This window comes from Eulemur rufifrons, chromosome 28 (genome assembly GCF_041146395.1).
Source record: "Eulemur rufifrons isolate Redbay chromosome 28, OSU_ERuf_1, whole genome shotgun sequence".
Lineage (NCBI taxonomy): Eukaryota > Metazoa > Chordata > Mammalia > Primates > Lemuridae > Eulemur > Eulemur rufifrons.
This window is the reverse complement of record NC_091010.1, coordinates 47234106-47247673: the sequence shown is the minus strand read 5'-3', so window position 1 is coordinate 47247673 and position 13568 is coordinate 47234106. Positions and strand designations below refer to the sequence as shown.

At 43.2% G+C, this 13568-nt stretch overlaps 1 protein-coding gene across 2 annotated transcripts in view; it reads left to right on the top strand.

Annotated features, from left to right (window-relative positions):
- Positions 1 to 2984: 2984 nt before the first annotated feature.
- The window catches only part of PKD2L1 (polycystin 2 like 1, transient receptor potential cation channel), a 34921-nt gene continuing 24337 nt past the window's right edge, over positions 2985 to 13568 (top strand). The window contains exons 1-2 of one of the 2 annotated variants that reach the window (XM_069460626.1): positions 2985 to 3339; positions 3866 to 3979. In XM_069460626.1, the coding sequence (XP_069316727.1) occupies positions 3105 to 3339; positions 3866 to 3979 (349 nt within the window). In that variant the 5' untranslated portion in view covers positions 2985 to 3104. Of the gene's footprint in view, positions 3340 to 3834; positions 3980 to 13568 lie in introns of both variants that reach the window. The other variant, XM_069460627.1, reaches the window with a different exon arrangement.

Sequence of the window (13568 nt, the reverse complement as noted above, 5' to 3'; positions counted from 1 at the left end):
GAACCTGCCCTTTCCTCTAAACCTCCTAATTTTTAATGTCTATACCATTAAAATACGTTATCTAACATTATTCATGCCTCCAATTGCTGCATTTTAAAAAGTTTTATTCTATTTTTAATTGACAAATGAGAGTTATATATTTATGGTGATGTTTTGGTACATGTATACACTATGTATTGACCAAATTGGGCTCATTAGCATATTCCTCACCTCAAATATTTATCATTTCCTTGTGCTGAGAAAATTTAAAATCCTCTTTTAGCTATTTTGAAATATGTAATACATTATTTTAACTATAGTCACTGTGCTGTGCAATTGAGCACCAGAATGTATTCCTCCTATCTAGCTGTAAGTTTGTATCAGTTGACCAACCTGTCTCTCCCCTTTCCCTATCCACTTCCCCCAGGTCCCCCTTGTCTGATAACCACCATTCTACTCTCTACTTCTATGACTTTAACTTTTAGAAGTTCCACATATAAGTGAGCATCTGTCTTACTGTGCCTGGCTTATTTCACTTAATATTCACATTTTTTAATCCCATATATCTGTTGATGGACAATTTAGGCTGTTTCCATATCTTTGCTATTGTGAATAATGCTGCAATAAACATGGGAGCACAGACATGTCTTCAATATGCTGATTTCAACTCCTTTGGAGTAGTGGGATTGCTGGAACATATGGTGATTCTATTTTTAGTTTTTTGAGGAGCCTCCGTACTGTTTTCCAAAATAGCAGTACTAATTTACAATGCCACCAACAGTATACAAGGGCTCCCTTTTCTCCACAGCCTCACCAACACTGGTTATCTTTCATGTTTTTGATAATAACCAATCCAAGAGGTGAAAGGTGATATTTCATTGTGGTTTTAATTTGCATTTCTGTTATGATTGGAGATGTTGACCATTTTTTTCATATATACCTTGGCCATTTGTATGTCTTCTTTTGAGAAATGTCTATTCAAGTCCTTTGCCCATTTTTAAAATAGGGTTATTTGTTTTCTTATTATTGAATAGTTTGAGTTCCTCATATATTTTGGATATTAGCCCCTTATCCAATGTATGATTTGCAAATATTTTCTCCCAATTGGTGGGTTGTCTCTTCACTCTATTAATTATTTCCTTGGCTGTGCAGAAGCTTTTTAGTCTGATGCAATGCCATTGTCTATTTTTGTTTTTGTTGCCTGTACTTTTGGGGTCATATCTAAGAAGTCACTGCCCAGACCAATGTCATGGAGCTTTTCCCCCAAGTTTTCTTCCAGTAGATTTTTAGTGTGAGGTCTTACATTTAAGTCTTTAATCCATTTCAGATTGATTCTTGTATAAAGGGTGAGATAAGAGTCCATTTTCATTCTTCTGTATGTGGATATCCAGTTTTCCCAACACCATTATTGAAGAGATTGTCCTTTCCTCATGTGTGTTCTTGACACCTTTGTTGAAAATAAATTGGCCATAGATGTATCTCATCCTTTTTCTTCCCGAAGAAAACAGGCACATTGGAATGTGTCTCGCTGGCTGGTAAATGGAGAGATAGGCACTTCTCTCTGTAGGAAGGCTCACTGACAGTTCCTCAGCTCCATCCAAGCAGAGAGTTCTTTCTCTTAATAGCATCTGGGCCTGGGGCAGGAGATTCATGCAGCAGAATCAGGGTACAACAGCTACTTACTCAAGTCTGCCTTAGGAGTCAGAATACACTTATTTATCAAAGTCCAGCCCTGTGTTGTCTGGAGACTGGTGTCTCGTTAAAGGCTAATGTTTTACTATATGTGAAGATGGGCTTAAAGCCAGTGCAGCAAGAGAGTAGCCCTAGGTGGAGAACCAGGAGTTGAGAGAGGGCAGCCCCCTCTTCAGCCTTCAGGGATGAGAAACTGCAGGGTGACCACCAGCACTTATGGGACCAGCCCCATTCTGGGGCACAGTGCATATCTGTCAGTGAGCCAGGGCAGGAGCTCAGAGGCTGGAGCAGGGCATAGGCAGGGATATGCTTGAGGCCATACCAGGGTTTTACTTCAGAGACCTGAGGTTAGAAAGAAACCAGATCAATCCTGAAATCACTCATGTTTCCATGCTGTGCTCCAGCTTACAATTCTAGGCCTAGCAGCCATAGGGAAAGGTTGCCAAGTCAGCTGGGTCCAGATATCCACTCCTTTAAGGAGTCCCAAGTTACATCGACTTTTGCTCTCTGATCCCGCTTCCCAATCAGGACTTAGCCTTTTTCCTAAACTGAGCCCCACATCCTTAAGGAATACCCTTCTCTTTCTGTGCCTCCACTATACACCATGGGAGGGCAAGCCTCAGAAAAAGGCATACAGACAATCTAGAACTCTGCAGTCCTTCTCTCTCCTCCTCAGGGTCAGAGACCCTGTCCCTCAGGTATCTGGGATGGGGATTCCTCCTGACACTGTCCTTTCCCTCCAGCCATGAGAGTGGAGTGAGGGAGGGGAGCTGCTTTCTCCACTCCACTGGGGACAGCTCAAGGTGAGACATTAAAGAAGCCTCAGGCACTTTGGGTCGGGTAGGGAGGCCTCCAGGTTTAGTCTCTCAGCCTGGCCTTGGGCCCCACCCCGATCCATGTCGGCCCTTTCAGAAGCTTTTAGTGGAAATTAGCTCAGACCCACAATAAAGGCTCCTAGGCCCCCTCTTTTCTCAGCTCCTCCCACTGCTCTTTCATCATCTTGTCTGTCTGACTTCTGGCCCATCCCTCCACTGGGCACCTTCATCCCCAGAGCTCTCCTCTTTCACCCATCCCTCCTGCCGCCCCCAGGCTCCACGTCTTCCTCATATTCCCCTCTCTCCCCTCTTCAAACCCCTAACTCCCAGTTCCCTCACATCCCCTTTCTTCTTGTCCCCTGGGACTTGCAGCTAACAGGACAGTGAGAGCCCCTGGCAGGATTGATGGTCACTCCCCACCCCATCCTCTTCTGCTCCCTCCCCCACCAGGCACAGATTTCCCCCTACAAAAGGCAGGAGGCAGAGGCTGTGTTGGAGCAGCTGCTCTCAGGCTCCCTTTCCCCTGCCCCCCTCGGGCCAGGCTGGGCTGTGCCTTTGCTCCATCTTTCTCTAGCAGAGAGTGGGCACCTGGGGTGCCAGACCCCTGCCTCATTCCCCATGAATGCTGTGGAGAGTTCTGAGGGGCAGGAGCTGCAAAAGCTGGGGAGGGGAGCCTGGGACAACCCCGCCTACAGTGGTCCCCCCTCCCCGCACAGGACATTGAGGATCTGCACTGTCTCCAGTGCAGTGCCTCCCCAGCCCCAACCCAAGAAGCCTGAAGATGAAGCCCAGGAGAAGGCACACAAGACGCTGGTGTCCAGCTGCTGCCTCCATATCCGTCGTGGCATCAGAGGTACCAGGTGAAGGGAGGGTTCTCCTGGGATATTGGAATCAGGAGAAGGGGTCACCAAAAGCTTCTAGAGGGGAAATGTGATCTGAATAAAAGGTGACATCTCAGTGTCTCTTTGGGGTTTGTGAATTGCCTGTGTTAGAGCTGCATGCCCCAGAACACAGAGACCCGTCTAGAGGTCTACCAGAAGGGGGGCCTGGCATGGTCATCACTTGGGGACCCAGAGGGGTGTCTGGAAGCTTGAGGGAAGACATGGATATCATGATACCCTGGAATGCACCCCTCCCCAGAACAAGTTCCTCCTTTTCATGCCTTTGTTCTCTGCTACCCAGTGCCTTCACCCTGTCTACCCCAGGGAGCTGGATGTGGGTGGGCAGGCATGGGTGTAGCCAGATTCAGCCAAGGGACAAGGTGATGGGTAAGGAAGGGCTGGGGTGGCCACAGGGGTAAAGCTAGGGACAGATGGGTGGGGATAACCGCCAGGAACACTGCTCTTAGGGATTCTGGGCATCTCTCCAATGCCCCTTAGGACTTTGGGGAACAGCCCTGACTGAGAACACAGCTGAGAACCGGGAACTTTATGTCAAGACCACCCTGCGGGAGCTTTTGGTATATGTCGTGTTCCTGGCGGACATCTGTCTATGTGAGTAGCATCTGCCTTTGTGTACACCTGTCTGCGATAAGCACCTGTGTGTGTGGTATCTGTGCATGGATTTCTGCAGGCAGCATCTGTGGCTCTGTGTTCTGGGAGCTCTGGATATCAACACGCAAATCCAATTTATTGCCTTTTCAGCATAAGGCATTTTGTTTTAAAAGGACTTGTCAGTAGAGGAAGGTAGGTCATTGAAAACCAGTTAATAAAAGTTGTTTTGTCAAGAATTACAAGGGAAGCCCAGTTTTTAAGTGTAAGTTACTGCCATTGGCTCAGCAGCCATTGTTTCCTATCAGCAGGTGGAAGTTTTAACCCCTCTGTAAAGAGTGGAAGGCCACTCCCTCCTGTTTGGAAAAAATAGTTTGGTGGGTTTCACATAGTTAGCTGGCATACTATATCTGATCCATATTTCTTTAGAGGTAGCAAGAAGAAGATTCAGGAGGCCTTAGAGCCCAGATCCCTGAAAAGAGAGTTAGAGATGTGGTGACAGATGTCAAGGGAGAGGCCACCACACCACGCCAGGGGCCACTGAGGGAAGCTTATCTGAAGCTCTAGCTACAGACAGAAACGGGAAAGCTTTTGTCTCTAAGTCGCAAGAAGCAGGTGAAAAGACAGAAGGGAACACCATGGGAAGATAGAGTCAAAGAACTGTAGATAATAAAGTTGGAACTAAACAGACTCTATTAGTCTATAGATGAGGATAAAAATTTTGTATTTAGTTTATTACTTCTTTGAAAAGTAGCACAAGTGAAGTTTGCCTAATTTATTAGAGTTGTATGTGTAGTTGTTTGTGGATGTGTGTGTGGATTAAAGCTGTGGGTTGGACCATACAACTAAGATGCCTTTGTTATTAGTGGCCTCATATACTCCGGAAGGCTCTATTCTTTTTAGGGTGCATGAATCTTTCAAAAGTGGAATCAGAGAGTTTGATAGCATAAGGTTTGAGGGAAAGTTTTATCTTCTTTTGAGCCACACCCATTTGTGTGAGCCCTCTAGGAGAGCTGAGCAGAAAGTGCTTGCCTCTGGCTGTTCTGTGTTGGAACTCACTCTGTGCTGGACAGAGTGGGAAGTCCTGAGTGTTTGCCACCGGTCATTCAGCATGGAGTGAGAGGAGACAGTGTGTGTGAGGAACAATGGCCGACGCAATGTACATTCTGTGGGGTCCATTCGATTTCTTTCAGCAAATGACTGTCAGAAATTCATTTGTTGACATATTAATTTTTTTGTCTTGACCATCTGCTAGCAAGGAGTATTCATCTCCTTTTTCAGGTCCTGTGACAGCAGCTGAAACCCACAGGCAGAACCTTTCTATAAACATGACTTAAATGTCTCTATTTCCAGATTTGCCTTGGGAATAGGATTGGGAGGTTTCTAGCTCCCCAGAGTTACAGTGGACCATTTCAGACTCCTCAGTATGGGGCTGGAAGGGGTAAAAGCTTGGGTTCTGGAAGCTCAGGAGTCCCATCCACTTGTGTTCTCTACTTTCTGAGATCTCAAAGCACTGATGAATGCCAGGTGGGCTGTGACTTGCCAAGTCTGAGTCACAGACTCAGTCCAACAATTGCAGAATTCTTGAGTGGCCAGGGGCTTTCCAGGTCATCTAGTTCAAGGATGCAGAACACACAGACCCCTTTTCTGTGATCCCTCCCATGGTGCTCTGTCAGATGGCCAACCAGTCCCATTGTAGGGACTGTCACTGTTTCATGGGGCAACTCATTCTACTGTTGGCAGTTCTATTTCCTTCCATCTATGGAGCACCCTACTCTGTGGCAGCCACTGGGCTGAGGGACACATAGGCAGCTGATACTTGGGCCTTTCCCCTCCAGGGCTAACTTTCTTTCTTCTGTTGAGCCATCTTCCTGAAATTATACTTTGCAACCCTTGAATGAGGGTAGCTGCTTCTTGGTCATCTGTTCTCCAGATTAAATAATTTCTATTTTATCACTAAACTAGCCATTATAATATGGTTTCCAGAGGTAATATTATGCAGAGATTGAAGGCTCTGAATTTGCACAGATTTGGTTTCAAAAACCATGCTCTACCATTTACCTTCTGAGGGAACTTGAGCAATTTTTTTAACTTCTTTGAGTTTCAGTTTCCTCATCTGTACCTGCCCAATCCAATAGGATTATGTGAGATAACATCCATGAAGTTATTAACTCAGTACTAGTATATATTAAAATCTATTTCAGAATGCTCACCATACTGGTTGCCTGTCTCTGATCTATATGATGTTCAGTACTGGACAAAATATACTACAGGCAATCTGACCAGCACGGAGTACTGTGATGCTATTACTTCTGTTGTATCCGTATTTGGGGGTTCTATGAGGACATGCAGAAGAAGTGGTATCTGAGCTGAAACCTGAGATATGAGGAGTATTTAGCTCCTTGAAAGGGAGGTGAAGAGAAAGGAAGTTTCTGGGAAGAGGGAACAGCATGTGCCAAGACCCAGGGAGGACAGAGGGCACAGTCTAGTGAAAGTACATCAATCAATGCTACTGGAACAGAGAGTCTGAGAAGCAAAGTGGTAGAAGATGATGAGGCTGGCCATATAAGCAGGGGTATATCATGAAAGACCTTATAAGGCATGATAAGGAATTTGGATTTTACCCTAAAGGCTACAAGGGGAGCCACTGAAAGGTTATAAGCAGAGGAGTGACATGATAAATTTTGAGTTCTACTGGGGAGAGGATAAAAGCCTGACCTTGGGTCAGAGTGGTATCTCTGGGAAAGCTGATGGGGAAGATGATAGTCCTGTGCTAAGCATATTAATGGGTTTTTTTTTTTAAAGCCACACAAAAACCTTATCAGGGCCACTGAGTCAATCTAGTGGTAGTATAGCATGCTGGGTATGCACTAGGGCTCTGAAGTCAGACTGTCTGGGTTCAAGGCCTGGCATTTCCAGTGATCAGCTGTGTGTTCCTGAGCAAGTTTGCTAATCTCTCTTAGCCTTGGGTAATGATCATACCCACCTGATAAGATAGTTGTGAAGGTTAACTAAAATGGCGTGGCACAGTATCTGTCTGCCACATGGTAAACAATGTCTATTATCTTCAACTCACAGCAGGCACTGTAAAACTATACTACAGCATCATGAACCTAACCAGCATTGAAGGGGGAGAAAGGGAGGATTAATATGACAGCTTTAAACCTCTGAAAACTCTAACTCCTATGGAGATGGGCTCTTAGTAAAGATCTTGAAATCATTAAACTACCTGAAGATATGCCATTTAACTACCATTGACCTTGAGAATTGAAGTCCACACCCACAAAGTGCCAGCCCCCACAAGAACTTTTTATGAAATAGAATTTGGAGGCCTTCATATTCCGATGTTTCCTACAACCTTTAGTAAAATAATACCAATACTAGTTTCCTAGCCCCCATCCTCTCCATGCCTCCTCCTTCTTTCAGACATCTCTTCAGGCAACATGGAGCCTTGGACAGGTCTCAGCAGGGCCACTCTGGTGCTCTCCAAGGTCCTGGCCTCACCTCCCTCGTATCTCAGCTGCCTGTTAGCCTCCCTGAGCCCTGGCCATCTGCAACTAGATGATGCATTCTCAGTGGGGGTGATGTAGCCCCCAAGGGTAAAAGTAGTTTCTGGGAAGGCAAAGGAAAGAACCCATCTTAGATATTATAATGGCTTTTGGCCCTCCAAAGAGCCAAGTACATAAACAAATATAGAGTCTATCTCTGGTATTATAACTTAATTGGATTGGGGACTGATTAGAAGAAAATGTCTACAGAGGCTCCTGGGGGGATGGCTAATGCAAGAAAAGGTTAAGAAACACTAATCAGTATGCTGACTGAGCTTTCCTGCCTAAGGATGGGGAAGACAAGTGCTAAGCCTGGAATCCGGCATAAAGCAGGGTGGCTGTTGTGTTGTTCTCTCAGGATGCTGTTTCCTAAGAACTGGAGAGACATGCAGTTGGCTAGGCACATTTGCCAGTGTGCTTTCTCCTGTCCGTTCCTGTGACTGGGCTCAAATGTTCCAGGATCCATGTTTAGTATTAGATAAATACTGCGGCATGATGGAAACATGAAAACACTGGAGTCAGAAAAACTGGATTCAAATACGTGCTCTGCCACTCATTGACTTTGTGACCTTGAACACTTCCTTGTTGGTAGAAAAAGAATAATATTATTTATCTTACAGAGATAACATGTATAAAGAATCTTACACAACTACTGGTAGTAATTATATTATCTAGTGGAATTTCAAAACACTCACTTGGTCATCTAGACTGGTTGTAAAAAAATACCATCCAAAGAAAAGCTAACGAGGTGGGAGGATTGCCTAACTCAGGAGACTTGAGACCCCTGTAAAGGCGGATCCTCAGCTGGGCACTCGTAATCCTAGCACTGTGGGAGGCTGGGGCGGGAGGATCGCTTGAGCTCAGAGTTCGAGACCAGCCTGACCAAAAACGAGACCCTGTCTCTACTAAAAATAGAAAAATTAGCTGGCGTCGTGGTGCACACCTGTAGTCCCAGCTACTCGGGAGGCTGAGGCAGGAGGATTGTGTGAGCCCAGGAGTTTGAGGTTGCTGTGAGCTAGGCTGATGCCACTGCACTCTACCTGGGGTGACACAGAAAGACTCTGTCACAAAAAAAAAAAAAAAGAAAGAAAGAAAGAAAGAAAAAAGAAAAAGAAAGAAGCCAATCTGAGAAGGCTGCATACTGTATGATTCCAACTATATGCCATTCTGGAAAAGGCAAAACTATGAAGACAGTAGACCTAGCCAGTGGTTTCCCAGGGTTGAAGAGAGGGAAGAATGAATAAGCAAAGCACAGAAGATTTTTAGGGCAGTGAAACAACTCTGTATGATACTGTTAACAGTGGATACATTGCATTATACATTTGTCAAAACCCACAGCTATACAGCAGCAAGAGTGAACCCTGATGTAAACTGTGTACTTTGGGTGATAATGATGTGTCAATGAAGGTTCATTGTGTAAGGAATGTACACAGGTGGGAGATTTGATAGTAGGGAAGGCTGTGCCTATGTAGGGGCTGGGGATATATGGCAAATCTCTCTATCTTTCACTCAATTTTGCTGGGAAACTACAACTGCTCTAAAAAAATAAAGTTTATTTTTCTTTTTTAAAAAAATATTCATTTCAGTACAACTTAACCCTTGCAAAAGTTTATTTTTAAAGTGTATTAAAAATACCTTTCATGACTATAGTTAATAATGATGCATTATATCTTTCAAAATAGCCAAAAGAGAGGATTTTTAATGTTCTTTTTTTTTTTCTGAGACAGAGTCTCACTTTGTTGCCCAGGCTAGAGTGAGTGCCGTGGCGTCAGCCTAGCTCACAGCAACCTCAAACTCCTGGGCTCAAGCGATCCTCCTGCCTCAGCCTCCCGAGTAGCTGGGACTACAGGCATGTGCCACTATGCCCGGCTAATTTTTCTCTCTATATATATTTTTAGTTGTCCATATAATTTCTTTCTATTTTTAGTAGAGACGGGGTCTCGCTCTTGCTCAGGCTGGTCTCGAACTCCTGACCTTGAGCGATCCACCCGTCTGGGCCTCCCAGAGTGCTAGGATTACAGGCGTGAGCCACCGCGCCCGGCCTAATGTCCTTACCATAAAGAAATTATAAAAAGGCAGGGTATGGTGGCTCACACCTGTAATCCTAGCATTTTGGGAGGCCAAGGCAGGAAGATCACTTGAGCCTAGGAGTTTGAGACCAGCCTGGGCAATATAGTGAGACCCCCATCTCTACAAAATAAATTAATTAATTTAGTTAAAAAATAAATAAGAAATGATAAACATTTGAGGTGATGAGTATGCTCATAATTAGCCTGATTTGATCATTCCACAATACATACATGTAACAAAACATCATATTGTACCCCGTAAATATATGGGATCATTATCTGTCAATTAAAAATAAAATTAAAAACAAATAAATAAATACAATAAAAATACCTTTCAAAATTTATAGTTGGCTCCACATACAGGGATAGTATCACTTGAACAGCATCCTTATGTAACGTTAGACTTTTAAGTTAAAGCACTTTCTCCAGAAGGCCTCAGTTTCTCACCACCACCACTATGATCATCATTATTAACAGCACAAACAACAAACCTTTCTTGAATAATTTTTCAGTGTGCCTAGCACTATGCTGTGTACTTTATCTCATTGACTACTCCTAATAGCTCTATGAAATTGGCTCCAGTATCACTCCCATTTTACAAATCAGGAAAGGTTTAGATAAGTCACATATCTTGCCCAAGGCCACACAGCAAGCACGTGGAAGAAGAAAGAATCCATCTCCACAACTGTTTGGCCAAATGCTGTGGCTTTCAATGGCTAGAGTCTGCTACAGCCTCTCTGCATGCAAATATGTTGCACATTAATTTATTAACACCCGTCAACATCTTAGCAAAGACAACTCCTTGCCCTACCCTAATAGAAGCAGGGTCTTGGGAAATTCTACTAGTGGACTGCTTCTTTGTCTTTTTATTGCTGTATTTAAAAGATGATATAAAAACATTAAAGAACATTTTGAAATTCACCACCACTACACCAAAGAGATTTTCATTTTTTCATATTACCAGTCCTTATCCATACATATATATTTTTACCTAGTTGTGTTATATTGTATACTTTCACTTATATTTAGATCAGAAACATTTCCTTATGTTTCTAAGTAGCTTTTATATTTTCATTTTCATGACTACTGTCACACTGCAATTAACTAAAATATTCCTCTTGTTATTATAATATTTACCAGTTATGTGTAAATATATTAATATCTATACCTGCTGCCTTTTTTCTGTTTTTCTTGTATTATTTCCTTGAGAATGTCCAAGGAGAGAGATTACTAGGCCACATGATAGGAATATCTCCTGCTCATTATGTGTTGTTATTCTGCCTCTGGAAGGAATTTATACAAATTTATTATGCCACCAGTGCTGTAAGATCACACCAATTCTGTCAAAACCTCATCAAAATTGTATATTTTCATTTATAATTTTTCTTATTAAATAGGTATAAATGGTACAACTTATCTTCATTTACTTGCCTTTGATTAGCAGTGAGGATGGAAAGTTTTCTCATGTTTTAGTTTATAATGTATATTTAATTTTGTATAAATTGCATAAGCTATGCTTTAGGAGGGCCCAGGGCAGGGACAGGGGGCAGGGAACTTGGACAATTAGACCCTTGGTGGGGAACCAGGGATCTCATTTCCAGGATCTGGGGTCCTGGGAATGGAAAGAATAACAAAGTTAGGCATCACCTGTACAGCAGGTGGCCTGGGATGGGCCCTAATAAACTATCACCATTTGCCATATTGACCACATTTCCTCTCCTTTATGCTTTATTCTAGAAACTTGTTGGGGGGGTGGTCCTAGAAACCAAGGCTATTTGGAATCTCATCTAGCTAAAACAGAGTTATCTTTTTTATGCAGGCAATGTGGTGACCCATCCATCTTCTCATAATAATAATATCAATTGTGCAGCCCTTTAAACCTTACAAAGGGCTTTCACGCCTATTATATCATTTGATCCTGACAGCAATCCTGTAAGGCATAGATATTATTTATTTTCTATAGAGTAGGAAAATGTTGTTATTGTAATATAAATAGTTCAGGAATGATCAGGCATTCATAACTGTTCCTGACGGGTAGAGTCAGTTCTGTCCTAGCTATTCCTCAGCAGAGAAAGTGCTGGAGTCCTGCCTCTCCCTGCCTGCTGGCCCCACACCACCATCATATTTATGAAAGGGCTTCCAGCCCTTTGTCTTCTTGAAGGGATGGCTGTAGCCTTTTGTTGCTGGAGGAAACATTGAAGGTCTTTGTGTAGAAACAATGACTGTTTGTTTTAGGAGACATTATTGTTATCTCACAGGTGCACCTGGGACTGGCCCTGTTTAGGAGAGGCTCTAAGCCAGGACAAGACTGGGTCTGGTCACCATGGAGCTGGGGAGGAGGGCAGAGACCCTCAGCCTTTGGTGATTTATGTCTACACATCAATTAATGTCAACTTGATGTTCTTTATTCAGCACTGGTTTATCTCCACTCTACTTTCTTCTGTAGATTTCAAGGTTCTGTTAATAGATTGGAGGAATTGCATTAATAGGAGAGGTTGAAGTGAGCCTGGAGATCAGGAAGATATCTTTCTTGACTGAGCATTTCTAGAATCAACAAGGAGAGGAACAGAAATATATTGGAGGTTCAGGAAGTGAGTGTGGGTGAGCTCCTGTGTGGCTGTAATGATGTCAGAAGATAATTGGTCACATAGAGCCATGATTTTAGTGAAGGCACAGTCACATAATGGAAAGAACATGGGGCCTGGAGTAAGGTGACCTGATCCAAATGATGGTCCTACCAGTTATGAGCCATGTGTCTTTGGCAAGATAGGTCAAGATACTTAAATATCTCTGGAGCCTTGATTTCCTTCTCAAGTGAGGATAATGTCTACATTTGTGAGGCTGGTAGAAAACAAATAAGGTACTTAGTGCAGTGCCTGGAATATAGTAGGCTTTCGATAACTATCAGTAGCCGTTCCATATCAAGGTATAAATTAGGAAAGTATTGAAATACATCTCAAAACTCTGGATTATTACAGATGAGATCAGGCTAGGGCACTGTTGGTATAAGTGGCCAGAGAAAGAGCAAGGCACAAATTTGGGTACTAGCTCTGTGTCTTGCCAGCCAAATGACCCTGAACAAGTCACTCTGAACTTCATGCTTCATGGGTAAGGCGGAAGAATCATCAGACATAGCTGACAAGCAGTTGGGAGACAGTATAAGGGAAAGCTATTTGAAAACTATGAAATAAGGTACACAGGTAAGGGATTATAATGATATTGATAATAATCTCCCTGTTATTGGGTGGTGGCAGCGGGAAGGCTGGGTTTTAAGTTCAAGCAGATCCTCAGGACAGGGCAGAGGTTCTAGTTACAGAGACAAGGCATAGGGCAGCAGTTCTCAAAAGTGTGCTCTGAAGACCACTGGGACTTCCTGAGCCCCTTTCAGAAGGTTTGTGAGATCCTCTCTTACCCAAAAGCATATTTATATAAGGTCATATTTTCCATACACTTCAGCCAAAACAACATATTGCAACAGAGTAAAGGCGGAAGCAGATATGAGAATACAGCCGTTTTCTATTAAGCCAGACATTAAGGAAACTTTCAGACATGTAAAACAATGCACTTTTTTCATTATAAAAGTGTTTTGTCTGAAAAAATATAGCTTTTTTAAAAAATATGTTATTTGTATTTACATGTGTTGGGCTTGTTATCATTTTTAAATGAATGAATTAATAAATATTTAAATTTCCCCTGAGTTTTCATTTCTAATAAGGTCATGATTGATAGATATAACCCAAATAGGCCGGGCGCGGTGGCTCACGCCTGTAATCCTAGCACTCTGGGAGGCCGAGGTGGGCGGATCGTTTGAGCTCAGGAGTTCGAGACCAGCCTGAGCAAAAGCGAGACCCCATCTCTACTAAAAATAGAAAGAAATTATATGGACAGCTAAAAATATATATAGAAAAAATTAGCCGGGCATGGTGGTGCATGCCTGTAGTCCCAGCTACTCGGGAGGCTGAGACAGGAGGATCA